The sequence below is a fragment of the Psammomys obesus genome, unplaced genomic scaffold (assembly GCF_907164565.1).
Source record: "Psammomys obesus unplaced genomic scaffold, mPsaObe1.curated_primary_1811, whole genome shotgun sequence".
Taxonomy (NCBI): domain Eukaryota; kingdom Metazoa; phylum Chordata; class Mammalia; order Rodentia; family Muridae; genus Psammomys; species Psammomys obesus.
In genome coordinates, this window is record NW_026585895.1 from 54112742 (window position 1) to 54125787 (window position 13046).

The following is a 13046-nucleotide window of genomic DNA, read 5'->3' on the forward strand; positions in this document are numbered from 1 at the left end:
AAAGGGAATGGGCGGGGGAGGCAGAGGTAAAGAGGGAGAAAAGCAGAAGAGAGAGGAGAGAGGGGCAGGCAGAGAGATAGGATCAGATAACCCAGATCTCTACAGCCCTTGGGCTCCTCTAAAGGGCCTGGGTTCCTAGTCATGGGCTGTGGAGCAGTTGCCAACTGGCCTGTCTCCATCCCTTGAGACAAACCACTCCAGGCCCTTGAGTCCCAGCATCCATCAACCCAGTAGCCAAGAGCAACTTCTGCAGAGATGCAGTGGTCTGTCAGCCCTGGCAGGAGCTGGAAATTTGGGGTCTATCTTTCCCCAGCATAGAGTAGGAATGTCTTAGAAAGCCAGAAATGGCTGAAGACAAGCAGGTGGAAGGGCAGTGAAGAACAAGGGGAAGGAGCAGCTTTAGTCTGGCCTCCTTCTGGGTCCCCAAACTACCCCAGCAGCAAACAGGAAATTCTTCTTGTTCTCAGAATTCTAATCAGTAAGTAAGGAAGAAGCCACCAGAAACAGACAATAGGCAGGTATGGGCTGGGGGATAGAGCGTGAGAGGGAACCAATTTGAGATCTCAGCAGAAAAAAAGGTAGAGGCCATTTCAGTCCTAGGAGTGGCTAGCAAGGGTCCTGAGATACAGGGAGGATCTCACTGTCTCTCCTGTCTCTCTTTCCAGCCCCACCTCTCTGTCTCTCTGCCTCTCTCTGAGCGCAAATGTTGTCCTGGGCCCAGGTGGAGGTGCCTGGCCCAGACTGCCACACCAGATGCAGTCCTTAGACTCCCTGAGGGGCCACCCTCTGCTAAATGACAGCATTTTTAAATGGTCAGTCATGGCTCTAACAGATCTATAACACAGGATTGCTCAGGGTCCAGGGAGAAAGCTGGGAAAGTGATAGGATCCCACCCACAAGTCAGGACCCCTGTGTTCACCCAGGGCACAGGCATGGCAGCACAAAGTCCCAGAACTTATGTCCCCAAGTCAAAGGAGCATGCTTATTTCAGTCATGAAGGCCCCACACCCCAGGAGTGGATGCAAAGACATAACTAATCCCATTAAAAGGTTCCCTTTTGAGATGGGCTTTCAAGTATCCCAGGCTGGTCTCAAACTTGTTGTGTAGCTGAGAATGATCTTGAAGTTCTGATCTTCCTGCCACTGCATCCTGAATGCTGAGATTGCACCATCGCATCTTGTTTAAGCAGTTCTGGGGATCAAACCCAGGGCTGAATGCCCTAACCAGCGGAACTACAGCTCTGGTCCCAGAACAGGTACTTTTTGCTTATGAAACAAGGACTCACTATGTAGTCCTGGCTAACCTGGAACTCACCATGTAGACCAGGCTAAACCAGAACTCACTCTGTACACCAGGCTGATCTTAAACCCACAGAGATATACCTGCCTCTGCCTCCCAAGTGCTGTGATTAAAGGTGTGTGCCACCATGTCTAGCTGAACAACATTTTAAATACAATTCAAGGAAATATACAGGGACTTCAGGTTGGAGTCAGGAAGCAGGTGAGAAAGCCTTGGACAGCTTGGTGTGGTTGCACACGCCTTTAATCCCAACAGGGGTAGATAGAGGCAGAAACAGGTGGATCTCTGAGGTTGAGGCCAGCCTGGTCTATTTGGTGGGTTCCAGAAAAGCTAGATTTATATAGTGAGACCCTGTCTCAAAATAAACAAACAAATACATAATACAAATAAACACAATAGTAATACAAACAAACACACATAAATAAATAAGGAAGAAAGGAAGAGAGAAATGAAGAAACAGAGAAAGGCAATCACTGGATAATAAGCTTATAGGACTCCCCTGTTAATCCTCTGAGGGATTTGACTATTGAGGGTAGCTAAGAGACTGACCTCCTGTGACTGGGAAAGCCACTGACAGGAAAAGTGGCCATTCTCAGGTTGTTGGCCTGTGATACTGCAGTCTGGGAGACCAAGACTCATAGGCAGCAGGTTGCAATGGTCTGGAGCCATTCACAGACCCCTGGTCTAATAACCCTAAGACTGACTCTCAGCCCCACCTTCGCCATTGAGCTACTGCTGGCTACCAGGGAGCCAGTGCTGTTGGGAGCTAGGCAACAGCGAGCTGGGCTGGGCAAATTCCACTGAGGTGGCAGACACCACCCTTAGATAGCAGGCTAGCACTATGAGCTGTCACCCTCAGGAGGAGGAGCACTCATCTCCCTCCCTTGGGTGCTCAGAGGGGAGAGGTTGGAAGATCTACTGAAGATCCTAACAATTCCCACAGGCTTGTAAAGAGGACCTTCTGAGGGGGACAGCAAGTGAGGAACTGGTCTTCACAACCCAGTAAGAAGGATGAAGCCAGACCTCCAGACTGGTTGGGTTCCAGATACCCAGGAGCTGGGTACTGCACAGCATCCCAGAGGCACTCACAGCCACCTGATGAGTGGAGCAGGGAATAACCTGGATTGACCCCAGGGACCTTAGTAAATTAAGCTGTATTCAAACCCAAAATGGATGGTGGAAATGTTTCATCTCTCAAAGTCAAAGGGAAAAAGTAATGGCACATGCACTCAGGAGGTAGGAGCAGAAGTTCAAGGTCTGCTGGGCAGTGGTGGTACACACCTTTAGTCCCAGCACTTGGGAGGCAGAGTCAGGCTGATCTCTTCTGGGTCACCCTGGTCTACAGAGTGAGTTCTAAGCCAGTCAGGGATACATAGACTCTGACTCAAAGAAAAAGAAAAACATAGTAAGTGAAGAGAGAGGAGGGAAAGAAATGATCACCTAGACTGGAAGATTTTGCCCACTTTGGCACCTGTCTGGTCAGGGTGGTACTCTTGCTGTTTTGTAGAGGGAGAATCGTGGACAAACATGAAGGTGAAGACACAGGAGAGCCTGCAGTCACACCACAGCACTGGCTTCCTCAGGTGTGGCTAGTGGGCCACCCAAAATCTGGGGGATGGGGCACACTGGCCATGCTGGATAAAGAAAAGGAAGGAGGAAAAGGGTGGGGGAGGGGACTCCTAGGAGCTGTAAAAACTAGGACAGAGGTCATGCCCAGTGTCTCCAGAGCTGACTGGGAGATGGCAAGGGTGCAGGGCAACACCTGGGCATCAGTTTCATCCTCCTCTGTGTGGACATAGGGATAGGCCTTCTGTCCACAGGCAGGGGGCTTGAGAGGCTCACAAGCAGCTAAGAACCCCATGTGCAGGATGAAGAGCCTGAAAAGGGAATAAAGTACACACAAGTGGAGAGGTCCTCTGCAACCCAGGGCACCCCAAACCATTGGAGCCACCCCTGCTTTGTCAGACAGACAGAGCCACCAGATCTCTGTGAATTCAAAGCCAGCCTGGTCTATATAGAGACCTCTGGTCGTCATCTCAGCAGCTGGCGGGTAGGCACCAAGAGCCCCGCCCCCACTGGCTCCAAGGCAATACTGCAATCTGAAGGTCCCTCTGTTTCTAGGGTGTGGAAACAGTCCAGATTTGTTGGGCTGTGGAGGACTGGCTGACTCAGTGCGTTGTGTCCCTTAGCGCTGGCTTTGGCTCCAAACAGTGGGTTGCCAGATAAGTACACAGTTCCTGCTGGATTTGAATTTTCAGATAAATGCAATAATGCATGCTCGTCTGAAATCAAAGTCATACCAGGTTTGGCTTTTCTTTGCTAATTCCAGTGCACTTCCTAGTTATAGTGCAGGCAGCCCCCAGGACTGAATGTGGTTCTTAGGAATTAGGGAGGGAGCAGCAAGAGACAGGAAGTTGGAGCTAGGTTGGTACACCAGGAGGCCATACCTGCCCTAAGCCTGACCCTGGTGCTTGCTCAGAAGAGGCGGGGCAAGGCCAGGCAAAGTGGTGTGAGGGCTGAGCCCCTGGACCTTTCCTCTCACCTCTGAAGCAAGAGTGAGAAGATCTAGCTCATTGCCTTCCACTAAGGACTCTTAGGTTGAGGCCTTCATACTGAGGGTGTGGCGCTGGTCAAAGACCAGAAGAGTGGGTCTGCTAGCTCTGAGATGACTGCACTCATACTTAGTGCTGTTGACACCCTCTAGTCTTGTACAGCTTGCACAGCTTAAGATGTACAGCTTCCTCGTCTCTGCCTGCCTGGGCTCTAAAACCAATATGAGCTTGTGTGTGTGTCCTGTCCTCTGGTTGGAGTCTCCCTGGGTCTATAAGTCATGAGTCCACCTGGAATTTACTGGGTTTCTGATGTGAGTCACTTATACAGCCTTTGGGAGTTGCTACTTGCCTTAGAACAGCCTGCTGTCTCACCCAGGGAAAAGATGAGTCTGGAGACTCTCAGCTCCGAAGAAGGGATCTCGACAGAACAAAGAAGAAAAATGAATGAAGCAGGGGATCAGTCAAGAATGACAGAGAAACTGAGGTACTATGCTGCCTCTGTGCTCCAGCCCCTTCAGAGAACATTGCACTACATTAGCATATCTGGATATTTATCTGATCCCAGAGGCACACCAGCCATATTAAAGCTTCTTCCATATGGCCTCAAATCCCTCAGCCAACCTTCTTTGTGGACCCTGGGCTTAGCTCAGCAATTCTAGGCACTCCTCATATTCCCAGGTTCACCCAGGCTTATAGCCTTCCTGGTCTCTGGTGTATGGGAGGGATGCAAACAGTCCATGAAGGGCTCCTTCATTCAATCCTTCTCCAAAGGGCTTCTCGGGGAGGCACAGAGCAGCTGTTAGCACCAGATAAAGAGAGATGATGGGATAAACCAAGGCTGGTATGGAGGGGCCAAGAAACCATGTGCCTCTAACAACAGGGCCTGACAGAACCCTGAGAATGCTACCCAGCCCATCCCCACACAGGCGTCAGGGGTCCCCCAGCACAGAGCCTGACCTGGCTCATCAGAGGAACAAAGACAGCAAGTCTACTCTGCCTTCTCTGGACTCCATGGAAGGCCTGTATGGGCCACTTGGGGGTCACACTAGAAGTGGTGCTCTGGGAAAAGACCACAATAACAGCTCACACAAAGATAATCTCAGCACATACCACCAGACTTGGACAGCACTGCCAATTCTCCCACTTGACAGAGGACAGGACAGTGCCCGGCTGGGGGGCAGGGGCAAAGGGCCTACCTGGTCTTCTAGTCAAAAGAGGCATGCAGGACCTAGGCTGGGCTTCAGACTGAGAAGTTGAAAGCCTGACGGCAGCTTGCACCTTATTTTGCTAGGATAGGGTTCCCATGGAGCTTGTGGGCCCTTTGGCAAGGCTCCTGGACAGAGCTGTTGAAGGCACCAGTTGTAGCTAGAGGCTGGGGAACAGCCTGCTCCCTGTCCCTGGCCAGGCTGCAGGGAAGTTGGAGGGGCTTGGAGGGAAGCAGCCATATGCTTACATGCTTCCCAGACCAGGGTCCTGCAACCATTCTCTCGTTCCCACCTCAGTCACAGAGTGGGACCAGAGCTTGGGTAGCTTCCACTGTGGCCTCTAGAATCCAGATGACACAGAGGCAGGAAAGCAGAGCCCAAAGGACAGGGTGCTGGCTGCATAGATGAGAGAGAATGGGGCTCTCCTGCCCCACCAGATAACAACCCAAGCCAGGCACCCCAAAACTAGCCAGACAGAGGCAGTCCCTCTCTAGTGGGCAGCATGGGGTGGGACAGTAGTGCCTATTTGGGCTCCATTCCTGTCCCTCTCCAGCTGGCCTGACAGCTGTACTGGCAGCCAGTACAGCTGACTACCTTATGAATGCCAGCTGGGCCAGAGGTCAGGTGGCCTGAGGATTTTAATATGCTCTGCAAAAGGCTTGGCACATCTGTCATTGCCTCCCCCTCACATGCTGGAAACCTCCTAAGTCACATCTTGTCCAATGCAAGATGTCCCAAAGCATCTATGCCCCTGTCCCCTTTACACAGACAGAACCCTAAGGCCTAGATAGGTAGGACTGGCTGGAGGGGAACTAGGGGAAAGGTGGCAGGGCTGGTTGCTTGGCTTTAGGCTAGGGGTCTTTACTATGCAACAAGCTTCCCCCTTGCTTGTTGGGGTCCCTGGGGAGGTCTGCTCATCTCTCTAGGCCTCTTTTACCTTTTTGGAGCAGCAAAGCCTGCTTACTGGCCAGGGGCCCCCTCAGCCCAGCTCCTGTCAGCCACCTCAGGGTATCATTTAGATGCAAGTTGGGGGCAGTAGGGAGAATTCAGCTCTTCTGGGCAGGGCAAGGGGTCACCTTCTCATCCAGGGCCAGCTCTTGCTCCTCTTTGGGCCCTTGCCCTCTCCCTGATCCCTCAGCATCACTCTGCCCTAACACCATGGTTAGTACTGATTGTCAACCTGACAGGATCTCCAGTTGCCCAGGAGAGTAGCCTCTAGGCAGATCTGTGAGGGATTATCTAGACTAAGCTAACTGAGGCAGGAAGACCCACCCATCAGGCTTGACTCCAAGCTGAATAAAAAGGAGAAAGGCAGCTGAGCAACAATTCTGTGTGCGTCTCTGCCGCAGAGGCAAAGTGACCAGGTGCCTGCAGAAGTGCCTAATGTCATCGAAATGGACTGTCTCTTCTACTGTAAATCAGAATAATCCCTTCCCTCCTTAAATTGCTTCTTTTCAGGTACTGTGGCCACAGCAATGAAAAAAGTAATACACTCCCAGCCTGGAGACCCAGAGCTCAGAACAGTACTTCCAGAGGATTGATCTCCCGGATGTGGTAGACACATCCCCAGGCCTCAGGGCACTCTCTCCCGGCCCCTACCCTTCCTTATCCTCTCTGTTCCCAAGGGAATTTGTGGATACTCCCTTCCCTGCCAAGACAGGAACCCCCTATACCTCCTCACTTCATCTATTTTTAATCACAAGCCCATAAAACATTCACAGGCTGCTTTCTTTACAGGTGGCAAGGATGGCATCAGTGTTCCTGTGGTACATCCACCCAGAGGCCAGAACTCTTCAAGAGGACCCATAGTGCACAGGCCAGAGCCAGCTCCTCTGCAGCTCATCAGCCCTCTCTGTTCCTCACCTCATCCCTTCCTCCCCCTCTTCTCCTTTGCCTATGTTCCCTTTACTCAGTTTCCTTTCCTCCCTCTCTTTGTTCTCCTCCTCATGCCCTTCCCCCTCCTTCTCCCATTCTTCTCCTTCTTTCTTTCTTCTTTTTCCTTCTCCTTCTCCTCTTCCTCCTCCTTCACTTTGTCTGCCAGCTTTCTCTACTCTGAGTTCCCATAAGGAGTCAAACCTCCTAGAGGGGCCCACCACAGAGAATATGACTCCCAAAGGGCTTTCCTCATCTGTCTCCAACCCCCACCTGGTGCTTCAGGAGCACAGGGAAGCTTGAATTCTTTCAACCCCCTAGTTGAGGCTAGCGTCCTCATTGTTACATAGGAGGGAACTGCATGCTTGTGGACCAGGTAGCCTGGAGCTGGTAACCAGATCAACAGGACTTCAAAGTGGGTACTCCACCCTGCCCTTCCTGCCTCGTATGCCACAGTCAGGAGTCACCCAGCCTTTTACCTCAGCTTCCAGGAAGTAAGGAGCTCTTCCCCCTAATGGCCCTTTCCTCCCCCTGCTTCCCAGAAGAAATGCAAAGACCTCAGTGCCTCACCAGATCCTGGGGAGGATACTGTAGGGGAAAGGGACAAGTGGGCTGGGACAGCACACCCTCCAACCCTGTTCCCAGGCTTCCTCTTACAGAGGCTTCCCTTCTGGGCCCGGAAATTTAGGAAGAAAGCTCAGCCCTGACAATGCCACCTGGTGTCATGTGCTGGCTGGCTGCCTCCCAGCAAATGCCTATGAGGGCTCTCAGCTGTTCTCGGGCTGGGACACAGAGTTGCTTGGCACTGACTGGTTGAGCGCACCTCCAGGGTGGTGAGAGCCACCCTCCCTACCCAAGCCAACCAGAAAGGAGCCTTTCCACCCCTCTCTTGGATAAAGAGAGTAGAAGTGGCAACAGCCCTTAAGTGGCTGGGAAGCACTTGCCTTAGGGGAAATCCCTTTTAGTATATTCCAGCAGCCTCCACCATGCCCCACCCTTCTCCAGGCTTTACTTCCAAAAGCAAAAAGTTGCCACAGCCTCAGAATTTCAATTCTATTGAAAGTTTCCTTGCAAAAACCAGTTCCCCTTGCACAGGATGAAAACTGGACACGTCTTTCAACATTTAATGGGCTAAGAGGGGGAAGAGACTGGAGAGAAGTTAGAGACCAACTCACTAAGAGGCAAAGTGTCTTGGCTCTGGGGATGCCACAGACTCAGCCAAAGCCCCAGCCTCAAGTTGCCACCACTTCTCCTGGGACCAGAAGGGCAGGGCAGCATCCAAACCGTGGATGGTCTGTGGAGTTAGCCTCCTCCCCCATCATTCCCTGGCTGGTGACTGACCTCAATTACACATCAGTAAAATGGGGGGGGGGGGTACCTTAGCTCTTGTGAGGAGTCTTTACTGAGAATTGTTATGCATGCTAGGGCAGAACAATGCTGATGCAGGAAGGAGAAAGATAACAAACACTAACAGAGACCCCCCCACCCCAGGATGGAATGAAGTAGCAGGAAAAATATGAAGGCCAAATCAAGTTGCGGAGAACTAGCCACACATGGTAGCACACGCCTTTAATCCCAGCACTCGGGAGGGTGAAGCAGGTAGATCTCTGTGAGTTCGAGTTCAGCCTGGTCTACAAAGAGTCCAGGACAGCCAAGGCTACAAGAGAGAGAGGTATATGGAGAACTACCTGGAGACCTGAAAGGTAAGGTCCAATGAAGTCCAGGAGCTTGAGAAGACCAGCTGGACATATAGTAAGACCTTGTCTCAAAACAGTAACTAGTGGTCAGGGTTGGGGCTGCAAATAGTTCAGTTGATAACACGCTTGTCTAGCATGCATAAATGTTCAAAGCCCTGCATGTGACCCCACTACTTGGCATGGTGGCAAATGCCCTTGAGAGGTGGGAGCAGATTTAGCAGTCAGTCATCCCAGCTATGTAGAGTTTAAAGCCAGCTTGGTCTTCCTTGTTCCAGAAACAAACAGGGGTTGGAGAGAGCTCTTGGTGCTTTTGTAGAGGACCCAGTTTCAGTTCCCAGCACTGTCTTCTTCCTTGGGCACCAGGCATACATGCACACAAAACATACATGTAAAATAAATCCTTAAAACTTAAAGACATAAACAAATATGGTAGACCGACAAACAAAAAATAAAAAACAGTGGTGTGTTAGAATTAAATGAGCAAGAAGGAAGCGGTACACACTTCCTGAGGGGGCTCCAGAGCTGTGAGGACTGGATGCCCTTGGGAGTCTCAGGACTCAGCCCTACCAGCTGAGAACCTAGCAGCTCCCAGCATTCTGAGCATATCTGGGTCTTCTTTTCAAGAAGCTGAAAATCCTGCAGCTTGCCCTCTCAGCAACCTCATGAGCACATCTCAGTCCTGGAGCTGGGGTAGTCTCAAGAGCGGAAAATAACAACCTGATAAAATGATATCCAAGGTATGGGTTGGAACACAGCAAGGAGACAGTGATAAGTTTAGCCTCAAAATGCCCACAGGTGTGATGAAAAGGCACTGTGTTAATATTTTTTGAAAATGGAGAACACCATTAGTGAGCCACTTACAGGGTGATTTCTCATCTATCCTTTAGGTGAGTACAGCTGTTGGCCCTGCTTTGAAAGCTCAGCATAGTTATGTGAGTGGATATCACAACTATCATCTCGGTATCTGAGAAAACCAGGGGTCAGCAATGCCCTCAGACTGCCTGGACACTGGGGAGCCCGTGGGCATATCATGATCAGCAGTCATCACTGAGTCTCAGTCCTAGGTGCAGGCCGACTTCTCCAGAAAGGAGACTAGATGCATTCTGTCATTGTCATCTGCTCTAAGAACACGATCAGGAACGGTGTAAGTGCCTAGCCTGCAAGTCCAAGGCAGCTATCCTCTTACTACAAGAGCAACAAGTATCTCAGTGAACACCAATCACAAGAGGCCCTGCTAGGCTGGCGGTTCTGCTGAGCTGAGCTGAGCACATGGGAACACAATCGCCTGATACACACTGCTGGCTGGGCACCAGAAGGGCCCAGTGACACACTGCCCCAGGGACACCCCCACTCCTCCTCCAAAACTCTTACTTATCCTTCTGCCTCCTCCAGCTCTTTGCATCATGAGGTGGGGCTTCAGTCTCTCTGCTCAAGTGGACCTGGAGGGCCCAGGCCGCCAGCCAGGTGGCCTAGCCAGGTCACCATTGGTCACTCAGTGGCCGTTCAATGGCCCTTTGTGTGGTGATAAGCCTGGCATAATGGGCACGTCTGAGGGCCGGTTTGCACGCCCTTGGGGAGCTGCGGTGTCGGCCTGGGGACTTGTGGCCGTGGACCGTGGTGCGGGAGCGTGGGAGGCAGCGCCAGGGCCCGGGCCACCCGGCTGCACAGAGATGGGAGCTGCCGGACGAGTGAGAAAACCTCAATGACCTGTCGCAAGGGCGGCGGGGGGCAGGGGGCGGAGCGGAGCAGAGAGGGCGACACCGGGAGGAGAGCGGGAGGCGGGGTCCGCGACCTGAACGCGGCCGGGCGGAGCGGGGCGCGGTGGCCCCCGGCAGGGCCAGGCCCGGAGGGGCGGAGCGAGGACGGGGCGGGGCGGCCGCACCTAGCTCGGGGCTGGGAGCCTGGCCCGCCCTCCACCCTCGGCGCTCCTCAAAAGGGGCGCGGGCGGCAGAGGGCTGCGGGCGGCGGCGCCGTCGGGGCTGGGTTACGGCCGCCATGGACCTGTGGCCGTGGCTGACGGTGGCGCTGCTGCTGCTGTTGCTGCTTGTGCAGCTGAGCCGCCCCGCCAGGTTCTACGCCAAGATCGGCCTCTACTGCGTGCTCTGCCTGTCCTTCTCTGCCGTGGCCTCGATCGTCTGCCTGCTGCGCCACGGCGGCCGCACCGTGGAGAACATGAGGCAAGGGGGCCGGACGCCGGGATGGGCGCGCGCTTCCGCTTCCCTAACTTCTGAGCTCCTCGCGTTCTTTCCTTCCTGCCCCACCCGCCCCGCTGTCCCTACGGTCCGGAGCCTCCGACGACGCGGCTTCCCGTCCCGGGTCCCCAGGAGCGCGCGTCACAATGCGCCGGTGCCTGGTGCCTGGCACGGCAGTGGGGCTCGGCCCTTCGGCGCCCTCTGCGCGCAACGTGGGGTGGCAGTTGGCGCGCGCCGCTAGCTTTGAGAGAGGAAGGGGCCGGGCGAAGGTGAGACAGACCCAATCCCGCTTCACCAGCAGGGAAATCTAGGCCTGGCGCAGGGCTTCTAGCCCATACTCTCAACTCTAGACAGGTTAGAAGACACCTGTGTCCAGGTGCAGCCACAGGTTCCCCTTGTCTGGGGGTGGAGGTTGAGCCTGCCTTCGGGCCAGGCTTGTGATCGAAGAAGGAAGGAGGCAGTGGCCAGAATCCTCCTCTGTCCATCTCCCAGAGCAGAGAAGCTTAGTGGACAGGCAGAACGTACATGTCAGGGGATCAGGCTGGTTTGACTTGCCAGTGGGGGCTGCCCAAGGCAGAAGACCTCCAGCCCTCTCTCCCTGTCCACACTCCCAGGAGACTGTTGCTACATTTCATTTCTCTCTGCCCTGTTTGGACTGTAGAGCTGGTGGGTTTTGCAATGCCCTGGCCTTGGCAGAGTGTTTTGGACCTTGTGGCCCCTGAAGCCCCACCTTCTCTGCGGTAGTTACATTACAGGGACTGTCAGAAATGGTTTCCTGACTCTTTGCTGTATCCACCCTTACTAGTTTTGGGGGGTAGGGTGCTGTCCTCACCAGCTGTATTACATGGGTCCCAGTCCTCATTTTTTCAGGGGCTTGTAGTGATCTATTACCTCCACCCAGTGTCCCAGGAGCAGGCAGGCAGGGGAGACCCCTCCACATGAAGACGGGGTGCCCTGGCTATGCACATTTTAGTGTGCACAGGACAGTGTCCTGCTGCTCACCCTCCCCACCCTGTCTCAGGGTCCCTGTCTTAAATCCTCATAATGCCAATGAGTTGAGGTAGGAACAGCAGGACCCTTGGAGTGCTGTGAGCATGGCATCGCCAGGTGTGACCACAGAGAGGGGTGAGTGGGGGAGAAAAGAACTGGGTGTCTAGAAGGTGGAGGCTTACTCAGACAGATGGACTCGTCCCCATCTCGGGCCTCCCTGGGCCGAGCCAGCCAAGTTTGCAGGTGCTATTCTGCCTGGGCAACAGATGAGACTGAGTTCAGAGAAGCAACCTGAGAGTAAGGCTTGGGGCTGGGTGAGTTAGGAAAGGACGTGAGGGCCCAAGATCCCCCAGCCAAGAGAGAGAGAACCTGGAATGGAACTCCAGAAGGCAATTCTATAATAAGTTCTGTTGTCATTCCTCGGTGCCAGCCCAGCTGTAGTGATGCCACCCATGGCTGCCTACAGTCACACTAAGGCAAGGATTCTCAGCCTAATGCTGTGACCCTTTAATACACTTCCTCATGTTGTGGTGACCCCAGTCATAAAGTTAGTTTTTATTTCTACTTCATAACTGAAAATTTGCTAGTTATGAAACATAATGTAAATATCTGATATGCAGGATATCTAATATAGGAGACCCCTGTGAAAGGGTCATTTGACCCTTAAAAGGGTTGAGACCCACAGGTTGAGAACCGTTGTACTAAGGGCTGTGGCCACAGTATTTTTGTTGTTGTTTTGTTTTTTGTTTATTTTTCAAGACAGGGTTTCTCTGTTTAGTTTTGGCTGTCCTGGAACTCACTTTGTACACCAGCCTGGCCTCAAACTCAGAGATCTGCCTGCCTCTTTTAAGGCACTATATAAACTGGATCCTGAGTTCCTGGAGGGGCAGCCCCAATCTGCACCTGGCTTCTAGAGGAAGTCTTTGTCTTTTTCTGAGATACAAGGAACAGCATTAGGAGCCTAGAGACCATGACTATTCAGGCATGGCTTAGGTGCTAAAGCCAAGGAAGGACTGGCTGTACATGTGGAGCCCTTTTCTGTGTGTGAACCAGAGTTGGGTAACAAGAGCCAAAGGCCTTGATTATACCATTTGACAATTTGACAGGGGATAGTAAAGCCCAGGAAGGCTGTATAGAATTTTGCACAGCTGCAAAGTGGGTCATCTTAACAAGAACAATTTAGCCATAAACACACACACACACACACACACACACACACACACACACACACACACACAC

The 13046-nt window shown here is 52.8% G+C and overlaps 1 protein-coding gene across 2 annotated transcripts in view; it reads left to right on the plus strand.

The window, feature by feature from the left end:
- Nucleotides 1-10523: 10523 nt before the first annotated feature.
- Nucleotides 10524-13046, plus strand: part of Agpat2 (1-acylglycerol-3-phosphate O-acyltransferase 2) — a 10452-nt gene continuing 7929 nt past the window's right edge. Inside the window, exon 1 of one of the 2 annotated variants that reach the window (XM_055600284.1) lies at nt 10524-10802. In XM_055600284.1, coding sequence (XP_055456259.1) covers nt 10621-10802 — 182 coding nt within the window. In that variant the 5' untranslated portion in view covers nt 10524-10620. Of the gene's footprint in view, nt 10803-10948; nt 11087-13046 lie in introns of those variants that run through there. The other variant, XM_055600285.1, reaches the window with a different exon arrangement.